The 20,232-nt window shown below is 39.8% G+C and overlaps 1 protein-coding gene across 1 annotated transcript in view; it reads left to right on the top strand.

The window, feature by feature from the left end:
* The window catches only part of LOC140166309 (short transient receptor potential channel 5-like), a 46,203-nt gene that overhangs the window by 7,249 nt on the left and 18,722 nt on the right, over positions 1-20,232 (top strand). Inside the window, exons 4-10 of the mRNA XM_072189728.1 lie at positions 660-1,070; positions 2,959-3,137; positions 3,635-3,837; positions 15,625-15,764; positions 16,268-16,437; positions 17,910-18,236; positions 19,484-19,679. Of these exons, the coding sequence (XP_072045829.1) occupies positions 660-1,070; positions 2,959-3,137; positions 3,635-3,837; positions 15,625-15,764; positions 16,268-16,437; positions 17,910-18,236; positions 19,484-19,679 (1,626 nt within the window). The remainder of the gene's footprint in view (positions 1-659; positions 1,071-2,958; positions 3,138-3,634; positions 3,838-15,624; positions 15,765-16,267; positions 16,438-17,909; positions 18,237-19,483; positions 19,680-20,232) is intronic.

A 20,232-nucleotide genomic window follows, 5' to 3' on the forward strand; every position in this document is an offset into this window, starting at 1 on the left:
AAGTCGTAATCGACTTAATTCGTATCATAAGTGTAAACAGGTACAGTCGTAATTAATCGTAATTCAAAAGTCGTAATTCCAATGATGACTTGTATCATCATTCGAATTAATCTGCTGTTGTAATTCAAAATACAGCTTAAGTCGATTACGACTTTTGTCCAATGTAAACGGGGTAAAGGATTCGGAAAAAGTATAGTTTGACCTATCTCCGATATATATTTCTTGAGTAATGGTATCGTCAGCATACATGCTGATCTTAGTAAATTTAAGACAATTTGGTAAATCATTAATGAAAACAATAAAAATGAGAGGTCCAAGTACGGAACTTTGAGGCACTCCGTAACTAATACGATCAAAATCAGAAAGAGAACCATCAACTGATGTATATAGCTTGGGTTATGTTTGAAAGATAACTATAACCAATCAATACTGTATTTGCCGATGCCGATAAAGGAACAACAAAAACATGGAATATTAAACCTTATGTAGCCTACATTTCTATTTTTTAAATGTAAGAATTTCATTCTTACCATTACTCTAGAAAGTAAAGGAATGGCGGCAAGTGAATTACTGTAAAGTGAGCTTTATGCCTGTGCATAGCGCAGTAGCTCACTATAAAAATGTGCTGTGCTTTATATTGTGTAACACTTTGTTTTCAGACCTTAATAGAATATGGTGCTGAAATGCCAGATCTACAAACCGTTCTAGACCACTCCAAAGAAGATACCTACGAACAATATATAGCCAGCTACAGCTGGCATCAAGCTATATCATGTGAAGCATATCTTCTGTATGCATTTAAAGACCCCATTCAAGCAGCTATTGATGCAGGGAAAGCTGTTCGAAAGAGCTGTTCTGTACAGAAACGTCATCTTCGGTCACAATATGAGGACTTGATAACTCGATTAGATCTGTTTCTTACCAAGTTATTTGCTATGGCCAGTTCAGAGCATGAAATTCGTGCATTACTCTGGAATAGGGAAGAAGATTTCAACGATGAGAATTCCATTCTTCAAGTTGGTGTTCTTCCACAAAGGATACATGACGCGCTTAGTCTCAAGTATAAGCAGGTATTTGAATTCAAAATTATCATTATTGCCCCTTTTTGCAGAAAAGATTCTTGTATAGATTCAATAAAGTAAGCTAAAGTATTTGGTGCAAACTCAACACTATGAGTCCAGTTGGTTTACAATTATAATGAGTGATTCATTTGTCCAGGTAAGCAAGGGTAAGGCCAAAACTGACACAGGGCATGAATGTTGAAATGGATTTATTAAATTTTCCAAAATGTTAAAAAGAATCTTAAAAGATAATTAGCAAGGTCCTTAGGGCTTTACTGGGTGCCAAAGCTTTGCATCATAAGTTTACATGCCGGGGGGGGGGGGGTACCTCTCACACAAAAGTACTACCCGCCCGTGTCCGACCACCTCTGAAATGCACCCTTAATGGCAAATTTGCACATAACCAAATTGCACCCCTTGTGCGAAACACATGCAAAATCCTACCCTAAATGGCGTAGCAAAATGCAAAAACCATACCCTAAATGGCGTCAACTAATTTATACCCTAAGTGGCGTAAACAGGAAAATTAACTAATTTGATACCCAAGGTGTCTTTTTGATGTTGCAGACCTATAGATACTAAAGAAAACATGCACAAAGGTAATAAGAATCAATTAAAAAGTGGTGATTTTCATCAAATTAGTGCAAACTCACTCAAACAATAATATTACTAACCCTAAACGTCTAAAGGATTTGGCTGAAAAAGGACCCCTAAATGGCGATGCCTTCTGAAAAAGTACCCCTTTTGCAAAAAGACGTCGACGACGCTGTGTGGTGAAAAACATACCCTTTTAGACCTTTTTCTTGGACGCGGCGGGTGCGTAGCAAGTCATGTAGTGAGTGACCCCCCCCCCCCTCGGGTTTACATGTCGAATTTCACAAAATATGTTGCAGCACACTTAATTAATCAGGGCCAAAATCAGAGAACAAGGATCATATAAACAATATGTTGGCTGGATATATCTTGATCAGCAGCATACGGTTAAGGCCACACACTAAAGTTGATCAATTGTTATGACCAGCTCAATGCCGGTAACGGGTTATGGCAACTTAGACTTAGGTCTATCATAGTTACAAAACCGATGGTTGTAAGTGGTAAGTCTATTCAGGTAATGGTATCCACCTCAGAAGAAAAGACGTTATCAATATCAGTTGAGTCGGCGTCGCTTATGTGTCTGTCTTCTCTTGTCTGTCTTGACAAACAAAGGCCATGCGGTTCGCTTTGTAACTCAAGAAATCTTGATCAGTCAAATCCTGACTTCTTGTGTTATAAAGAGAACCACATGGCCCTTAGTTACTTCGTATGTAGGCCTAGTTGACACATCATCAGCAGTCAAGTTAGCTCAAGACTCCAGTGAATTGGTGTGTGGCGATTCGGGTTCAAGCTCCGACACAGTCCCTGTTTCTTCTCGTAAAATAATTGACCTTTTCGGTAAATCCCATAAGCCTTAGCAAGTACACATGAGATGTCGTCATGCGTCATGCGAGTACACCTGAGATGTCGTCATGCGTCAGGCCGATGCGCACATCGTTTAGCGAACATCGTTACTGCGCATTACAAGTCGGCGTGACGACAAATGACGACATCTCAGGTGTACTTGCAAAGGCTTATGGGGTGTACCGAAAAGGTCAATTGACCCAGCTCCTCTAGACAAGATGCTAACTGCTTATTGCATCGGTTATCCGTACGAGAACTAGTGGAGCCGATGAGGACTCTCGTCATCTCGTTGTATGTTTAGGGTGTGCGCTTCTTAGCTGCAAGCCCCTGAATGTTGATTAATGGTTTATATTTTGTGTTTTGGGGCACAGTGGTCAGTGAATTCATGTCTGCTAAGGCTTGTAGGGTAAATGCCTGTTCGTAGCGCACTATAAATCACTGCGCTTATTTTCCTTCTTAGTTTATCTCCAGCACTGCGTGTACGCATTTTGTTCTCAACCAATGGTACATGAAGTGGAAGGAGCTGTCTGTTCTCCATTTTATTCTCTGGACAACGATAGTTATCATGTTTCAACCAGTTATGTGTATTGCTTACATTTTCCTCCCTTGTATGTGGCATCGACTTATAATGAAAACACCGTACGTATTATTCATAAAATCTTATTTCTTTCTGCAATTGATTCCTCTAATTTGCATAATTGCATAATTCATGAGCTAATTTGCATAAATGCTAATTAATTATGCAAATTAAAGGCGGCTTTACTATATAATATATTAGAACACTATAAGAAACACTTTGACCAAGTTTCAAGGCAAAAATTTCATGTTAATGAGCTTCTCCAGTCTTTTTAGCTCATTAACTTTACTGATTATTGATAAAAACAATATGATACAAAAAATATAAATTGATGTATTATGAAAGCCGTCCAATTTGCTTCAAACAAAAGGCATAATTGATAAGTGTGCGTTGCTCAATTAATCTGTTTAAAACATGCATAGAGCACTTCCATAATGCCTCAAATATTGTCTATTATGTAAGATAAGATGTTAAAGTCTACCTGCGGTATTAAAATATATTCAATGGTGTTAAAACATCGTCATGTCTAATATAATAGTTGCATGGTTTTATTTTGCAGTTACGTTCGGTTTTTGTTACATTGGGTTTCTCGCATCTACTTCATATGTTTAATCTTGCATATCACATTAGACGAATCCGGCTCTGCAGCGGCCAACTTTAAAATAACAGACAACGAAGGCCAACGAATCAACGAGGTCCTGAAGTATTTAACATATTGGTCTTCTTTACCTGTCGTAATATTGGCCTACATCTGGATTTTAGGTACATCTTTCGCATTTCCCCCTTACTCTTTTCTTTTGTTGCTTCTTTCCTTTGTGATTTGATCTAGTTTGTTTTTGCATGTAAATGTATTTGAGATGGAAGATCCCCTTTCACGCAATCAAGAAAATCCCCTTTGTTTACAATGACATCATCAAACAAGTCCATATTTGTTTCGGGGATTTCCCAGATATTATTAGAATGCATTAATATGGGAAAAAATCATTTGAGTAATCCGTGCAGTGTTCAATGCAGAATGTGAATATCTGAGACGTAACTTATATTATAACTTGATATAATGTATTTGAGTGGAAATCACAGTGTGATTTTTACTATAATCGCTGGAGACAATTTTAACTAAACAATTCTGATTTTGGAATCTACCAGTTAATTGATCGCGAAAGCCCGAGTAAAAAATCCGACTATGTACATTGGAGTTTAAACAGAACTTTACCCCGGGACTTTGGTCTCTAAAACACACTGTCAATCATACTTGTTTATCAATCCAATTTAACCGCAAGTACTAAGCATGGTAGTACATGACGCACTAAATGTACGTCCATGCATCACTGAGAGTTTAACTTTCGCGCCACCACAAAGGCGTCGCAAATTCCACAGATTGTTGTGTCCGATGTAGTTAATGGCAATAGCACGTGCCCGGAGGATTTGAACAATAGCGAGATCTGAGCGACCAATCACAAGCCAGGTCCATTTAAAGATGCATTACATCATGGCCAATTTTAGTTAGGCCAGAAGTTGGCCTAACTCTCCATAGAGTCCCGTGTTAAGAATCTTAACCGCAACCCAAAGTAAGTAGTCCACTTGGGAAGCTAACAAACAGAGGGAGTATGGTGACTGAAAATATCAGATGTGCAAATCTATCAATTGCACACAAATTAATAAAAACTAGACATTGTGCTCACAGAGCACGGCCCTTAGCCAGTGATGTTGATCTTTTTATGACCTTTGACCTAGAGATGTTCATGCGACATTTGTACCACCAGCCTATGGTTCATGGTGGTGACGACATTGTAGGCCTACTATGTAATTTACGGGAGCAGCAGGATTTTGAAAGTATTTGGTAAAGAAAGAAAGAAGAAGAATTGGATAGAAAACAGGACCTAGGCTCAGCTAGGTAAATACACAGATGCCCTTGGAAGGCTCTGTAAAGATTGTTTATCCAGCCTTGCATGCAAGGACATACCTATTCTTACTATAATGTATACTTTAAAGTACACATAAGTGAGGAATGATCAGCCCAAGTGTTATTATTATACATGGCTCATTGAACCACAATGGGCTTGTATAAGGACTATATATCTTTGCTGTATGGATGACATATTTGTGTGCAAATCTATCATGGGGGGTCATAGCCCCCCTAGGCCCTAGTCAATTTGAAAAATATGTTTTTGGTCATTGTCCGCAAGTGGAAGAACTTTGACCGCAAATGATCATAATGGCATTTGTGGCACCACCCAATGGTCCTAGTGCTTAACTATGGTCAACATGGCAAAAAGCATATGGCTACGATGGCCGATTTAAGGTATTTGGTTACATGCCGGAAATGACCCCTAAATGACCTTTGACCCCAATTCTGTGTACAACTTTTAGACACTGGCTATAGACGATGCATGTGTGGAAGTGATGAGACGGTGCTATGTAATATGGGGAATGAGTAGCATTTTAAGTGAAAAACACGTTTTGGGCTATAATGACCTTGAGAAGACATTTGCGCCAGACATTTTCACATGACATTTGTGGCACCCCCCAATAGTCATAATAACCAAATTTCGTCAAAATTGACAAACGAATATGGCTACGATGGCTCATTACACGATTGGTAGAAGAAAGAAAGAAAGAACTAGAGCAACTGTGCCCTTTGCAAGGGCACGAGGTAAGTTAGGCGTATGACTGTGATGACATCATCACGCAGCAATACTGCGCAACGTTAAATTTGACCCGACCTTTGTCTTCAGTTTACCTTTTTGGTTTCATATTCGGAGCAACGTTAAATTTGACCTGACCTTTCAAATTTGACCTGACCTTTCACTTCACATGACCTTTGCGGTTTCATACTCCCCAAGTGTCAGGGATCATTTTCCCCAAGTTACAGCCTGATCAGAGCAACTTCAAAGTTGACCTGACCTTTGACCTCACATGACCTTTGCGGTTTCATACTCCCCAAGTGTCAGGGATCATTTGCCCCGACTTACAGCCTAATTGGAGCAACTTCTGATTTGACCTGACCTTTGACCTCACATGACCTTTGTGGTTTTATACTCCCAAAGTGTCAGGGATCATTTCCCCCGACTTCAGCCCAATTGGAGCAACTTCAAAGTTGACCTGACCTTTGACCTCACTTGACCTTTGTGGTTTCATACTCCCCAAGTGTCAGGGATCATTTTCCCCGAGTTACAGCCCAATCGGAGCAACTTCAAATTTGACCTGACCTTTGACCTCACATGACCTTTGCGGTTTCATACTCCCCAAGTGTCAGGGATCATTTTCACCGACTTACAGCCTAATTGGAGCAACTTCAAATTTGACCTGACCTTTGACCTCACATGACCTTCATGGTTTTATACTCCCCAAGTGTCAGGGATCATTTTCCCCAAGTTACAGCCTGATCAGAGCAACTTCAAGTTTGACCTGACCTTTGACCTCACATGACCTTTGCGGTTTCATACTCCCCAAGTGTCAGGGATCATTTTCCCCGACTTACAGCCTAATTGGAGCAACTTCAAATTTGACCTGACCTTTGACCTCACATGACCTTTGTGGTTTTATACTCCCCAAGTGTCAGGGATCATTTCCCCGAGTTACAGCCCAATCGGAGCAACTTCAAATTTGACCTGACCTTTGACCTCACATGACCTTTGCAGTTTATACTCCCCAAATGTCAGGGATCATTTTCCCCGTCTTACAGCCTAATTGGAGCAACTTCAAATTTGACCTGACCTTTGACCTCACATGACCTTTGTGGTTTTATACTCCCCAAGTGTCAGGGATCATTTCCCCCGACTTACAGCCCAATTGGAGCAACTTTAAATTTGACCTGACCTTTGACCTCACATGACCTTTGTGGTTTTATACTCCCCAAGAGTCAGGGATCATTTTCCCCGAGTTACAGCCCAATCGGAGCAACTTGTAATTTGACCTGACCTTTGACCTCACATGACCTTTGCAGTTTTATGCGGTCATATTTCTATAATTTACTTACCACCCCCCCATTATTCACCATTATTGAGTCATCTGTAGAAACTATATAGTGGGAATTATTGCTTTTCATAAATGCATCATGGGAAGGTGTGATGCAGTTTTAGCCAAGATATCAACCCCCCCCCCCCCCACACACACACACACACACCCCTATAATAGTCATCAGTGGAAATAATATAGCTGTTTATATCTAGCATACAGGCATCACATCACAAGTTACACTCAAGATATGTAACAAAATTGGCATCTGAACATACATCAGTTTGTTTCCTGTGAATCGCCCACTTGCGGTTTCATACACCCCAACTGGGCCGGCTGTTCCAGTTGAAATTCGTACAACCTCTCCTGAAGACATTATCTTAATCTCCCACACAGGGAGTGTGACTGGGCTGTTCCAGTTGAAATTCGTACAACCTCTCCTGAAGACATTATCTTAATCTCCCACACAGGGAGTGTGAATTTCGAATGGGCCTACCTCAATGGGTGACTCCGTTTGTAATATTCACTCCCTGTGTGGACGATTCAAGTCATGTCTTGCATGAAGGGTGTATGGATTGCAGTTGGAATAGCCTACTAGACGAAAATTTACACATTTTGATGTATGGATTCAATATCTGTGATGGATTGCAGTTGCAATAGCCAGGCGGCGAGTGGTATGATAGAGCTGGCAACTTGTGAAACCGCCCGGCCGTATGACATTTTCCACACGGTTGACGATGGAAATTTACTGAATTTAGAGAATGCATGGCATTCACCACCTGTCAATAGACCAATCCTGACGAAACTTTACACGTTTTGAAGCACAGACAGCAGAACCATTGTCTGTGGTTATCTCTTGTTTATCAAAACACTAGACTAGATGTCTCCATGTTTTGCCCCTAATTATGATGGGGGTGGGACACATATGAGACAAAAATGACCATTTTTGACCCCTGTGACCACTGGATGACCTCCCATATTAAAACATTTTAAGACTTTTGTAGCCACCTACCCAATACGGCTTGGGTATGCGTTTGGTCGAAATCCGATCACGGATGTAGCACTAGTAGTAAATTGTGAGAAAGAAAGAAAGAAACAAACAAACAGCAAGAAAAAAACTAGAGCAACTGTGCCCTTTGCAAGGGCACGAGGTAAGTTAGGCGTATGACTGTGATGACATCATCACGCAGCAATACTGTGCAACGTTAAATTTGACCCGACCTTTGTCTTCGGTTGACCTTTTTGGTTTCATATTCTGAGCAACGTTAAATTTGACCTCGGATGACCTTTTCGGTTTTACACTCCCCAAGTGTTAGGGATCATTTGCCGCAAGTTGCAGCCTGATCGGAGCAACTTTAAATTTGACCTGACCTTTGAACTTGGATGACCTTTCCAGTTTCATACTTCTCAAGTGTCAGGGATTATTTTCCCCGAATTGCAGTCCAATCAGAGCAACTTTAAATTGTACCTGACCTTTGACCTCGGATGACCTTTGCGGTTTAATACTTCCCAAGTGTCAGGGATCATGTCCCCCGACTTACAGCCCAATTGGACCAACTTCAAATTTGACCTGACCTTTGACCTCACATGACCTTTGCGGTTTCATACTCCCCAAGTGTCAGGGATCATTTTCCCGAATTGCAGCCCAATCAGAGCAACTTTAAATTTGACCTGACCTTTGACCTCGAATGACCTTTGCGGTTTAATACTTCCCAGGGATCATTTCTCCCGACTTACAGCCCAATTGGAGCAACTTCAAATTTGCCCTGACCTTTGACCTCACATGACCGTTGTGGTTTTATACTCCCCAAGTGTCAGGGATCATTTCCCCGACTTACAGCCCAATTGGAGCAACTTTAAATTTGACCTGACCTTTGACCTCACATGACCTTTGTGGTTTTATACTCCCCAAGTGTCAGGGATCATTTTCCCCGACTTACAGCCTAATTGGAGCAACTTCAAATTTGACCTGACCTTTGACCTCACTTGACCTTTGTGGTTTTATACAAAGGTCAAGTGTCAGGGATCATTTTCCCCCGAGTTACAGCCCAATCGGAGCAACTTGTAATTTGACCTGACCTTTGACCTCACATGACCTTTGTGGTTTTATACTCCCAAAGTGTCAGGGATCATTTTCCCCGACTTACAGCCTAATTGGAGCAACTTCAAATTTGACCTGACCTTTGACCTCACTTGACCTTTGTGGTTTTATACTCCCAAAGTGTCGGATTATTTTCCCCGACTTACAGCCTCATTGGAGCAACTTCAAATTTGACCTGACCTTTGACCTCACATGACCTTTGTGGTTTTATACTCCCAAAGTGTCAGGGATCATTTTCCCCGACTTACAGCCTAATTGGAGCAACTTCAAATTTGACCTGACCTTTGACCTCACTTGACCTTTGTGGTTTTATACTCCCCAGGTGTCAGGGATCATTTCCCCCGACTTACAGCCCAATTGGAGCAACTTCAAATTTGCCCTGACCTTTGACCTCACATGACCTTTGTGGTTTTATACTCCCCAAGTGTCAGGGATCATTTTCCCCGACTTACAGCTCAATTGGAGCAACTTTAAATTTGACCTGACCTTTGACCTCACATGACCTTTGTGGTTTTATACTCCCCAAGTGTCAGGGATCATTTTCCCCGACTTACAGCCTAATTGGAGCAACTTCAAATTTGACCTGACCTTTGACCTCACATGACCTTTGTGGTTTCATACTCCCCAAGTGTCAGGGATCATTTCCCCGACTTACAGCCCAATTGGAGCAACTTTAAATTTGACCTGACCTTTGACCTCACATGACCTTTGCGGTTTCATACTCCCCAAGTGTCAGGGATCATTTCCCCGACTTACAGCTCAATTGGAGCAACTTTAAATTTGACCTGACCTTTGACCTCACTTGACCTTTGTGGTTTTATACTCCCAAAGTGTCAGGGATCATTTTCCCCGACTTACAGCCTAATTGGAGCAACTTCAAATTTGACCTGACCTTTGACCTCACTTGACCTTTGTGGTTTTATACTCCCTAAGTGTCAGGGATCATTTTCCCCGAGTTACAGCCCAATCGGAGCAACTTGTAATTTGACCTGACCTTTGACCTCACATGACCTTTGTGGTTTAATGCGGTCATATTTCAACATTTTACTTACCCCTCACCCCCGTATTCACCATTATTGCGTCATCTGTAGAAACTATATAGTGGGATTATTGATTTTCATAAATGCATCATGGGAAGGCGTGATGCAGTTTTAGCCAAGATATCCCCCCCCCCCACACACACACACACACACCCCCACCCACACCCTATAGCCATCAGTGGAAATGATGTAGCTGTTTATATCTAGCATACAGGCATCACATCACAAGTTACACTCAAGATATGTAACAAAATTGGCATCTGAACATACCTCAGTTTGTTTCGTGTGAATCGCCCACTTGGGGTTTCATACACCCCAACTGGGCTGTTCAGTTGAAATTCATACAACCTCTCCGGAAGACATTATCTTAATCTCCCACACAGGGCGTGTGAATTTCGAATGGGCCTACCTCAATGGGTGACTCCGTTTGTAATATTCACTCCCTGTGTGGACGATTCCAGTCATGTCTTGCATGAAGGGTGTATGGATTGCAGTTGGAATAGCCAAAATTTACACGTTTTGATGTATGGATTGCAGCTGCAATAGCCAGGCAGCGACTGGTATGATAGAGCCGGCAACTTGTGAAACCGCCCGGCCGTATGACATTTTCCACACGGTTGACGATGGAAATATACTGAATTTAGAGAATGCACGGCATTCACCACCTGGCAATAGACGAATCCAGACGAAGTTTTACACGTTTTGAAGCACAGACAGCAGAACCATTGCTTGTTTATCAAAACACTAGACTAGATGTCTCCATGTTTTGCCCCTAATTATAATGGGGGGTGCGGCACATATGAGGCAAAAATTACCATTTTTGACCCCTGTGACCCCCTGGATGACCTCCGATATTAAAACTTTTTAAGACTTTTGTAGCCACTGACCCAATACGGCTTGCCTATGCGTTTGGTCGAAATCCGATCACGGATGTAGCACTAGTAGTCAATTGTGAGAAAGAAAGAAAGAAAGAAAGAAAGAAAGAAAGAAACAAACAGCAAGAAAAAAATAAGTTAGGCTGCACGCCTAACTTAATAAGTTAGGCTGCACGCCTAACTTAAGAATCAGAATCTAAGAAAAAGAGACCCTTAGCCAAATGCCATTTGGCTAAGGTAATCAGCGTTTTATGCTTAAATGTAATAGCCAGAGTATGCAAAATATTTAAACAGTACAAACAACACATTACATACCAGTGTACGAGATCAATAAATCATGCTTACCCGCCAGCCTAATAAAATCATACAAACAAGGGAATATGTTTACGCATCATACACTGGAACATGGAAACATTCAAACATTACGAACTAGCGCACGAGATCAAATTAATGATGGTTAATCGTTGTTCTTAATATATCAATATAATCGTACAGGAGAAAGAAGAATTACACATCGCACTATTAAACATGAATTTACAAATGGAAACATTTGATTGATCTCGTACACTGGTATGTTAATGTGTTGTTTGTACTGTTTACCCTGACTGCTCATATCCGTAAGTACCAGACTTGAGTCCTGCTTATCAAGGACAGTCTGTTCAGGAAATGATACACTCCTTAAGGGGTTGTTTGGAATGACAGGTGAGTCAGGGGTCAAAAACAAAATTTTTACCTTTTTGACCTCAGCACATGTGTATGTATGATCTGCCATACAAAAATTAAAAAAACAATACCTCAAAGTATCATTTTTAATGTTTTTTGTCATAATCACGCTTTTCTACAAATTTCATCTGTTTGTACCGGGGGCGTGTCTGTTGCCAGGTAGGCCTACATGACAGCATAGACACACGATACAACCTTGAATAATAATACAGAATTGTGACGTTATATTCTTCTTAACCTATCTTAGAACTGCCTATTATTTCAATTGTTATACTGTTCTGGTTGGTTTATTGCATATACTGTATAGAAATTATGCAATATGACGTCGAGCATGACAGAGTCATCTTCATTCAAATAAAATTCAGGTACCCGTAAGGTACCACGGAGCAATTCGCACGATAATACAATAAAACAGATGAAAGGTATGAATGGTTGTGGAATCGAATTGCAGACCTGTCCCTCTGTCACCTTAGAACTGCATCTCGTAGGCAATGGTAGGTAATAAACCAACCGGAACGGTATAACAATTGAAATAACAGCATGTCTTGGTCTCAATTCAAGATGTGCAATTTTGGACACACCTACTCGTTGGCTGATTTATACTTCAACAGTTCCTCAAAGATATCAGAAAAGCCACTATCTCATTGTTCATTGGCCCGCAGTATGCGCTCGCCCCGGGGCACTCAACTTTAGAATTGATGGGTATATGTGCCTACAAGCTTCGCGAAGTAGGCGCATATCAGTACAAAACGTTGGGTTTTTTTTATTTAAAAAAAGGGTCATTATGTACAATCAAAATGAAAAAGGGGTCATTGGGTATAATATTTTGAAAACTGAAGGTGCCTGGTCATCAGGTATAGTCGGCTTCAAAAGAGGGGCATATATTGACAGGCACATACCGTCACCTCTAAAGTTGATGCCCCCCGGGTGCTCGCATTATATTTTGTTCATGGCTCGGCTTTTAAAACTCCCACACATCACAATAAGGCTATTGAAAAGGGTATAGAATAGTTAATGATAGACCGGTACCTGCGATTAGTCGCGGACCCGAGCGACAATATAGTAAACACATCGAGTTTATAACACAAGTGACAGTAGTCGTGAATTATGGAGGGTTTCATTGAACTTCTACCAGCAAAATATGGAATAATACTAACACAAGACACCAATCGAGATGATGATACCAGCCATAATGGAAGGCTTGTATTTGACCTTCTTATGAATCCAATTTCGTGGCGAGAAGTTAAAAAGGTAATGTATATTTCAAGAAATTTGGGTGCAAAAATTCCGTATCAGCTCGTATCATCAATTCCGTAAATATGGCGTATAGAGGCACAACTTGACAATACACTGAACTATTTAAACGTAAAGGACGCACTGGATACACATAAATTTGTGTTTCCTTGCTGGCGGAATAGTTGCAAAACTCTTTTTTGTCAAAAAAGTTGGACAATTTATGAATTATGATTGACAAAATAGCGAAAGGAAATAGACTTTTCCAACCATGTAAAACTACACTGGGTTGTTGACATGGTCGACATACATTAAGGCATACGCATGTTCCTAAAGTAGGAGGTAAGTACTATAATCAATTGTTTAAAGTGCTCAACATACCAGCAAAAAGTCATAGAGTCATCAGAGTACAGGGACTTTGTGAAATACTGGGTACAAAAAAAAAGTGCGTGAGCCGATATGCAACATCAAATATAAAAGCCGATTTACATAATTTCCCATGACCTTACAGAAGTGATCGTGCTCAAATATACAACTATAGAGTTTGGTCCTTGATATGCACCATCAATTGTGTACTTGTGATCAATATTGCTAGGCAAACAATCACAGCAAACATGCCAAAATCCTCCCATTTCTCCTCCATTTACACACATATAAACCCATCCCTTAAACCAGAAAAAATGACAGGTTTATGAACATTTGCAAAGTGAAAAACAAACGGAAAATATGAAACTGCTGGGCGTCACAATTCGAAATATAATATATGGTTAATCGTTGTTCTTATTATATCAATATAATCGTACAGGAGAAAGAAGAATTACACATCGCACTATTAAACATGAATTTACAAATGGAAACATTTGATTGATCTCGTACACTGGTATGTTAATGTGTTGTTTGTACTGTTTACCCTGACTGCTCATATCCGTAAGAGCTCGTAAGTACCAGACTTGAGTCCTGCTTATCAGGGACAGTCTGTTCAGGAAATGATACACTCCTTAAACCAGAAAAAATGACAGGTTTATGAACATTTGCAAAGTGAAAAACAAACGGAAAATATGAAACTGCTGGGCGTCACAATTCGAAATATAATTAATCTAAACTGGAATATTCAAGTGGGCCAAATGATTTCAAAAGACTCCAACATGTCTTATCTTAAAGTACATGCAATATTATGCATGTACTTTAAGATAAGATGCACGTGCAGCATGTGCTCGAATACGCTAGCCCACTACTATGAGTGACGCAGTAGTCTTACTTGGTATTTAAATCACTTCAGGTCATATACAGAGGCTTTGGGACAGGATCAGTGCTCTCCTCTGTTCTGCTCACTAGTTGAAAGATGGGAGCATCTCCTACGAGGTTTTTGCCAGAGTGTTAAAAAATCACGACGTCATAAGAACATGCTTCCTGCGCCTAAATGCGAAATATCAAGAATGCACAATAACTTAATCTGCCTAGCCGTTATATAATAGAAAGTGTACCATTCCTGTTGTTTTTGACCGTCTGAATGCTGAATATTATTGTACACCAGTTGTCTCAGTTTTTAACTGGATTGCTGGTTAATAACTAAACAAATAAAAAACATGGTGAACCCGTTGAGACCGTCCAATTTGAACCAGTAAGTGCTTGCTCACTTCATGTGATTATCACAATATCTCTCCATATCCTCCGGTTTTGCAACGCAGTTCTCGGTTCTCAGGTCCGACTTTTCTAGTGTCCTACTTGATCACATCTACATATGTAAGGGACAGCCTGCCAACGTAAGGTTTCTTTATGCGTGGGTGTCCAATTCATCCGATTGGCGACAGGCTGACTCTTACGCCTAAAGCAGTGGCCAGTGAAGAGTGTCATTCTTTCTTCCATGAAAAGTCTTGGATGGTATCTCTTAGCTCTTTGTTACTTATGTGGTGTTTCCAGTGGATGCTACATACTGCCCTATTAAATATTCCGAGCCATCCAGCTCTTTAGATATATAGTTTGGGAGTCATGGTCCAGGCATCACATCCATATGTTAACACAGATTCCACTGTTGCACTGAAGAAGTTTGAGAGTCATGGTCCAGGCTTCACTCACATCCATATGTTAACACAGATTCCACTGTTGCAATGAAGACCCGTAATTTACTTTACTTTGGTAGAGCAGACTTCCAGCTGATCATGCTTAGGTTACTACAAGCTCCTCAAGCTGCTGCTTTACGTGTTTTAACATCATATCCTGCGCTAGCCACCCATGCTTCAAGATATTTCAAGTCTTTCACCACATCTAGCTTTGTGCCATTATTTGTGTTGATGTTAACCTGCTGATGAGATCACTTTGTGTGCCATATTCTGGTAATAAACTTATGTCCTGACTTTTAATTTATTCATTACTACTAATTATTAATTTGTATAAAACCTTATCAAAACATAACAAAAGATTCGGAGTCCCGTTACAGTGTAACAGTTTTCGGCATTGGAAAAAAATCATCTTGGTAGTGCTACTCTAACAAACTGAAACTGTATGGAAACTATTTAACATTGGAACGGTCCACACAATTTCACGAATACATAGAGGCCCAACTTCATGAAAAGGCCCATTGACAATATTATTGCGTTTGTATTGTCTTCCACCTACCAAGGTATGACATGGCGTGAAATCCGTGAAATGTGTAATGACGGGTTCTGGAATTATTGGACTGATTTATTCAACTATACCGATATCCTGCAGATTATACTCTATTGGTCAGCATTGATATACTACATATTGGCATATAATAAGGTAATATATAGTTTCTTTTATATCTTTGCCTTATTTGTTCCTATATCTTTAATATTATAGATCGCAGTTTCGAATTCGATTTCAATCTCTTTTAAATTATGCATAAATCCTGTTTTAATTTTCCCGTTAATCCCCATGAGCACTACCTGCCGATCTAACATTGCCTGATTGGTCAGTTACATAATATCTTAATTTTAATCACCAATCAGAATGGAGTTTTGCAAATAATTCACCCTAATGTTTTTGTGTGTTGAATTCATGCTAACGATGTTGCTGATTGGTCCAATTGATAATGAAAACTCCTTTTTGACCAATAGGCAGGTAGTTCTCATGGGGTTAAAACAGATTATACTAAAAGTCTGCAAGAAATTATATTAAGTGGCAAATGAGATTGGAAGTTTCGTTCTCTACATATTGCACCATTCCAAGGTAATTTCCGCCGGCGTTATTTCTGTAATGCGTTCTAAAGTCAGATTCAATTTCTTTATCATGTTTATTGGTAGGAGAACGATGAAGTTGAATCAGTTTGTAAACTGATGTTTGATGTTGCTAAACTGTTGGAGGCAGACACAAATCGGACCATTTACAACGTTTCTGACAGTTTATACTTGAAGAATATACTCGAGACTTATACGATTTGTGACAGATTCTTGGTAAAAGGTTTGGCCAAAAGGTAGATTCCTCTTTTTTTTTTTTTATCCAATCGCTATCTCTCCTTAAAGGGTGACTCCGGCAATCACAACATTATGCCTTATATGAACGAATCACACGAAAAGAACTCATATTGACCATAAAAACGAATTAATACAGCCGTCTCCTAACACGCGATATTCAAAATTTCCGGGCGCCGAAATTGTCCAGTGCAATGACGTCCCAGTAATACAATGAAGGTTGCCAACAATTGAGCACAAGTAACCATTATGTCATTGTATTTAGAACATTTCGGCGCAGGAGTTTTGAATATCGCGTGTTTATTCGTTTTTATGGCCAATATGAGTTTGTTTTAAATAAAACCATGTGATTCGAGCTTGATAATTATTTTTCTAACGTATAAGGTATAATGTTGTGATTGCCGGAGACGTCCTTTAAGGTTAGCAACTATATTAAACTGTTGTGATTAGGTAGTTCACAGCATCTTGCGAGTGGTAGTGAGCTTTGGCAAAAATCATTTCATAGCGAGCGTGTAGAAGAATTCAAATATCACAGATATACTTTTGTAGGTCCTGTGGTTCTTGAGTTATGTTGTAAAGAGGGCTGAAACAACAACACCTTTGTAAAACGTACATAACTCATTAACAACAATAAATCAAGCAAGTTTTCAAAGTATATGGTTTGTAGAATGAACTTTTGCAAAACATCAAAGTGTTATTTGTCAATAATATATTGATGTAGATAATGAAAGTCATTATTTTGGTTGCTTCGACCAACAATACATAGTCTACCCTTAACTTTCTCACTTTCGCTCTCTCTTGTCCCCCTTGCCAAAATATACTGCGCACAATAACTGCGCACAAATAGCAGACTTGTAGTATTGGGACGGGTCCCTGGCCATGAGTACGGGTACGTGTGCCGGGCCAAGAGTACGGGTACGGGTCCCTTTGATGATTCATTCTACAAATCATATGCTTTAAAAACTTCCTTGATTTATTTTTGTGAATGAGTTATATACGTTTTTCAAAAGTGTTGTTGTTTAAGCCTTCATTACAACATAACTCAAGAACCACAGGACCTACAAAAGTATATCTGTAGTATTTGAATTCTTCTACACACTCGCTATGAAAGGATCAAGGCAATTTTTGCCAAAGCTCACTGCCATTTGTAAGCTGCTATGAACAACCAAATCACAACAGCTTAAAATAGTTGCTAACCTTAAGGTGACCGAAGCGTGATCCAAGGTAGCCAAGTGATCATGTGAGTTCACGGATAAAATGCTAGCCATCTAGCTGCGTATTGACGCATTTTGTTGCGCGATTCTCAGCGACCTGGGTCTTACAGATGTAATGTTCATGACGCATATCGGAGAGGAAATTGCGGTCAAATTTGTCAAATTTGCGTAGTTTTTTTCCCAAAAGTAGACAAAAACCACAAGGGTAGGGTGACATGATATACTGATCTGCTTTTTTGTTTTTGATTTCTGTTTTATAGAGATACCGATCAACAAGAAGTTCCAATATTCGACACCCTAGCCCCCAACGATAAAATCTTAATAGGAGATGCTCTCTTCGGTGTTGCTACCGTTTTGTCGTTCTTGGCTCTCTTGAGAGATTTTGACATCGTTGGTTTTGTTGGCCCACTCAGAGTATCGTTTGGAGGCATGATTAGTGATATGGTTCGTTTTGTCATCCTTTTCATGTTCGTTTGGATTTCATTTGCACTTGGAATGACAACAGTTTACTCCACTTACGACACTATCGAAATTGCAAATTGCTATCAACGAGAGGACTACTCGTGCAACCTGTCTGCTTTCACTGAGTAAGTTTGTGACACAGCCCAGTGGTACTTTGTACGAACTGCCCTGAGGACAAAAACTGTTCAACAGTCGAGACTCCCTGCTTGTACGCAGCAGTCACTCAAGTCACGGTCTGTTTACGCGACAAACAGTGCAGGTCAGTCAGGGTCGGAGGTCAGTGAACTGTGCAACGCCCTCTAGGTAATAAAGGTTTAAGAGTCACCTTTTTGTACCATTGATATGCAGCTGTCAATCATCATGCGCAACAAGCAGAATTGCTGAAATCGGTAATAAGAATATAAAAACAAATATAAGTAGGTAACTCTACCACACATTTTGTTTTAAAAGGTAATTAAATAATCTATGAAAGAGTAGTTACTTACAACTTCAGAAAAGAGGAGAAAAACGTTTTTATTGTGGCGTCGTCTGCCAAATAAAGGCACGTAGAAAGAATGACGTCATTCTCTAAATATGGGCCAAGATCACAGAATTAAAGATCAATGACATAGGCCAAGAGTCACCTTTTTTTGAATGGCCGCGACAAGCTCTTACACAAGTAGCACCTCTCTTAATTTAGTACTCTCAGTTTAACACCTCTGCACATACAAAACGAGTATATAGGCGCTGGTTAGTTTTGTTTGTTTGTTGTTTTTGGTTTTTGGTATTTTTGCGTTGAGCTGGATTTATACTCGATCGCCGAGCGATTGCGATGCACCGCTTTTGGAAAGCGATGGGAAATCGCCGAATTTTGCGATGCACCGCTCGGGCGCTTTTGCATTTTTACATTATCGGCAATATAGCGATTGCAGACGACAATTAAAATATTCTAACTGCCACAAAATACATTTTTAGAACATCCATTGCTGTCAATAACTATTATTTTGAATTAATTCATCACCGAAAGTTAATAATCGTGAAAGGTAAATTCATGGGTAAATTAATTAGCAAAATAATAGACCCAGTTTGTTGTAAATGATTGGTTGATGCATTCACGTGTAAAGCGATATCACTCGGAAATTGAGATTTCTTCAACTCGCAAAAACGACGTCGTTTTTGCCTCGGCGATTGGTATCAATTGATCGGCTTGACGCTCTGAAAAACGGAAGTAAATACTGAGCATGCGTGAGAATCGCGTTTCTGCGAAAGCCATCGAGTGTAAATTCAGCTTTTGAATATTATTTGTGTTGCCTTTTACCTGCTTATTTCTTCAGTTGTTCCCTGGCAGGGATAATAATAATAAATACATGTGATACCTCTTTTTCTCTTCCAGGTTCTATGTTTCACTTGAGATGTTATTTTGGTCTATTTTTAATATACTGGGCAAAGAAGAATTACATTTAAGATCGCAATATAAAATAACTTCCATAGTAGGGCAGATACTCTATGCAGTTTACTTGATACTTGTTGTTGTAGTCATGTTAAATGCACTGATCGCTATGTTGAGCAACACGTATACGCGTGTAGAGGTTTGTATAATATTCATATTTTATTCTTGTTCTATGTACATACTCGAGACAATATAAACCAAAGAAAATACACCGAAAAAATCAACCCTTCAAATGGTGTGTTCACATTAAAAATAACTTTATATGTGACCCGCTATAGCGAAAGGTCCGTCGGCTGCTACATGTGTCTCATTGTCAACATTGTTGGCAGAAAATATCAAACAATCATGACCATGATCATGACAATCTGAAGTGGCGGTCATTTCAAATCATCCCCAAGTCAACGAGGTTCAGGTATGTCCTCTCATTGTTAGTGGGTGGCTAGGATTAGCCATAGCAAACAAAGACTGTAAGCTGTATCACAAACAGTTCTATAGACATAGATAGGGCCTACAGCAAAATGAGATGTATGTAGCACCCGACTTAAGGTACCTTAAGTAACGGGTAACACAATGTTTGGAAAAATTAAAAGCACAAAAAATTATGCTGAGGTATAGGTGCATACGTACGAACACCCAGAGGGACATGGTAAAGTATATAATATATATATATATATATATTTATAACAAGTTTA

This window comes from Amphiura filiformis, chromosome 12 (assembly GCF_039555335.1).
Source record: "Amphiura filiformis chromosome 12, Afil_fr2py, whole genome shotgun sequence".
Taxonomy (NCBI): domain Eukaryota; kingdom Metazoa; phylum Echinodermata; class Ophiuroidea; order Amphilepidida; family Amphiuridae; genus Amphiura; species Amphiura filiformis.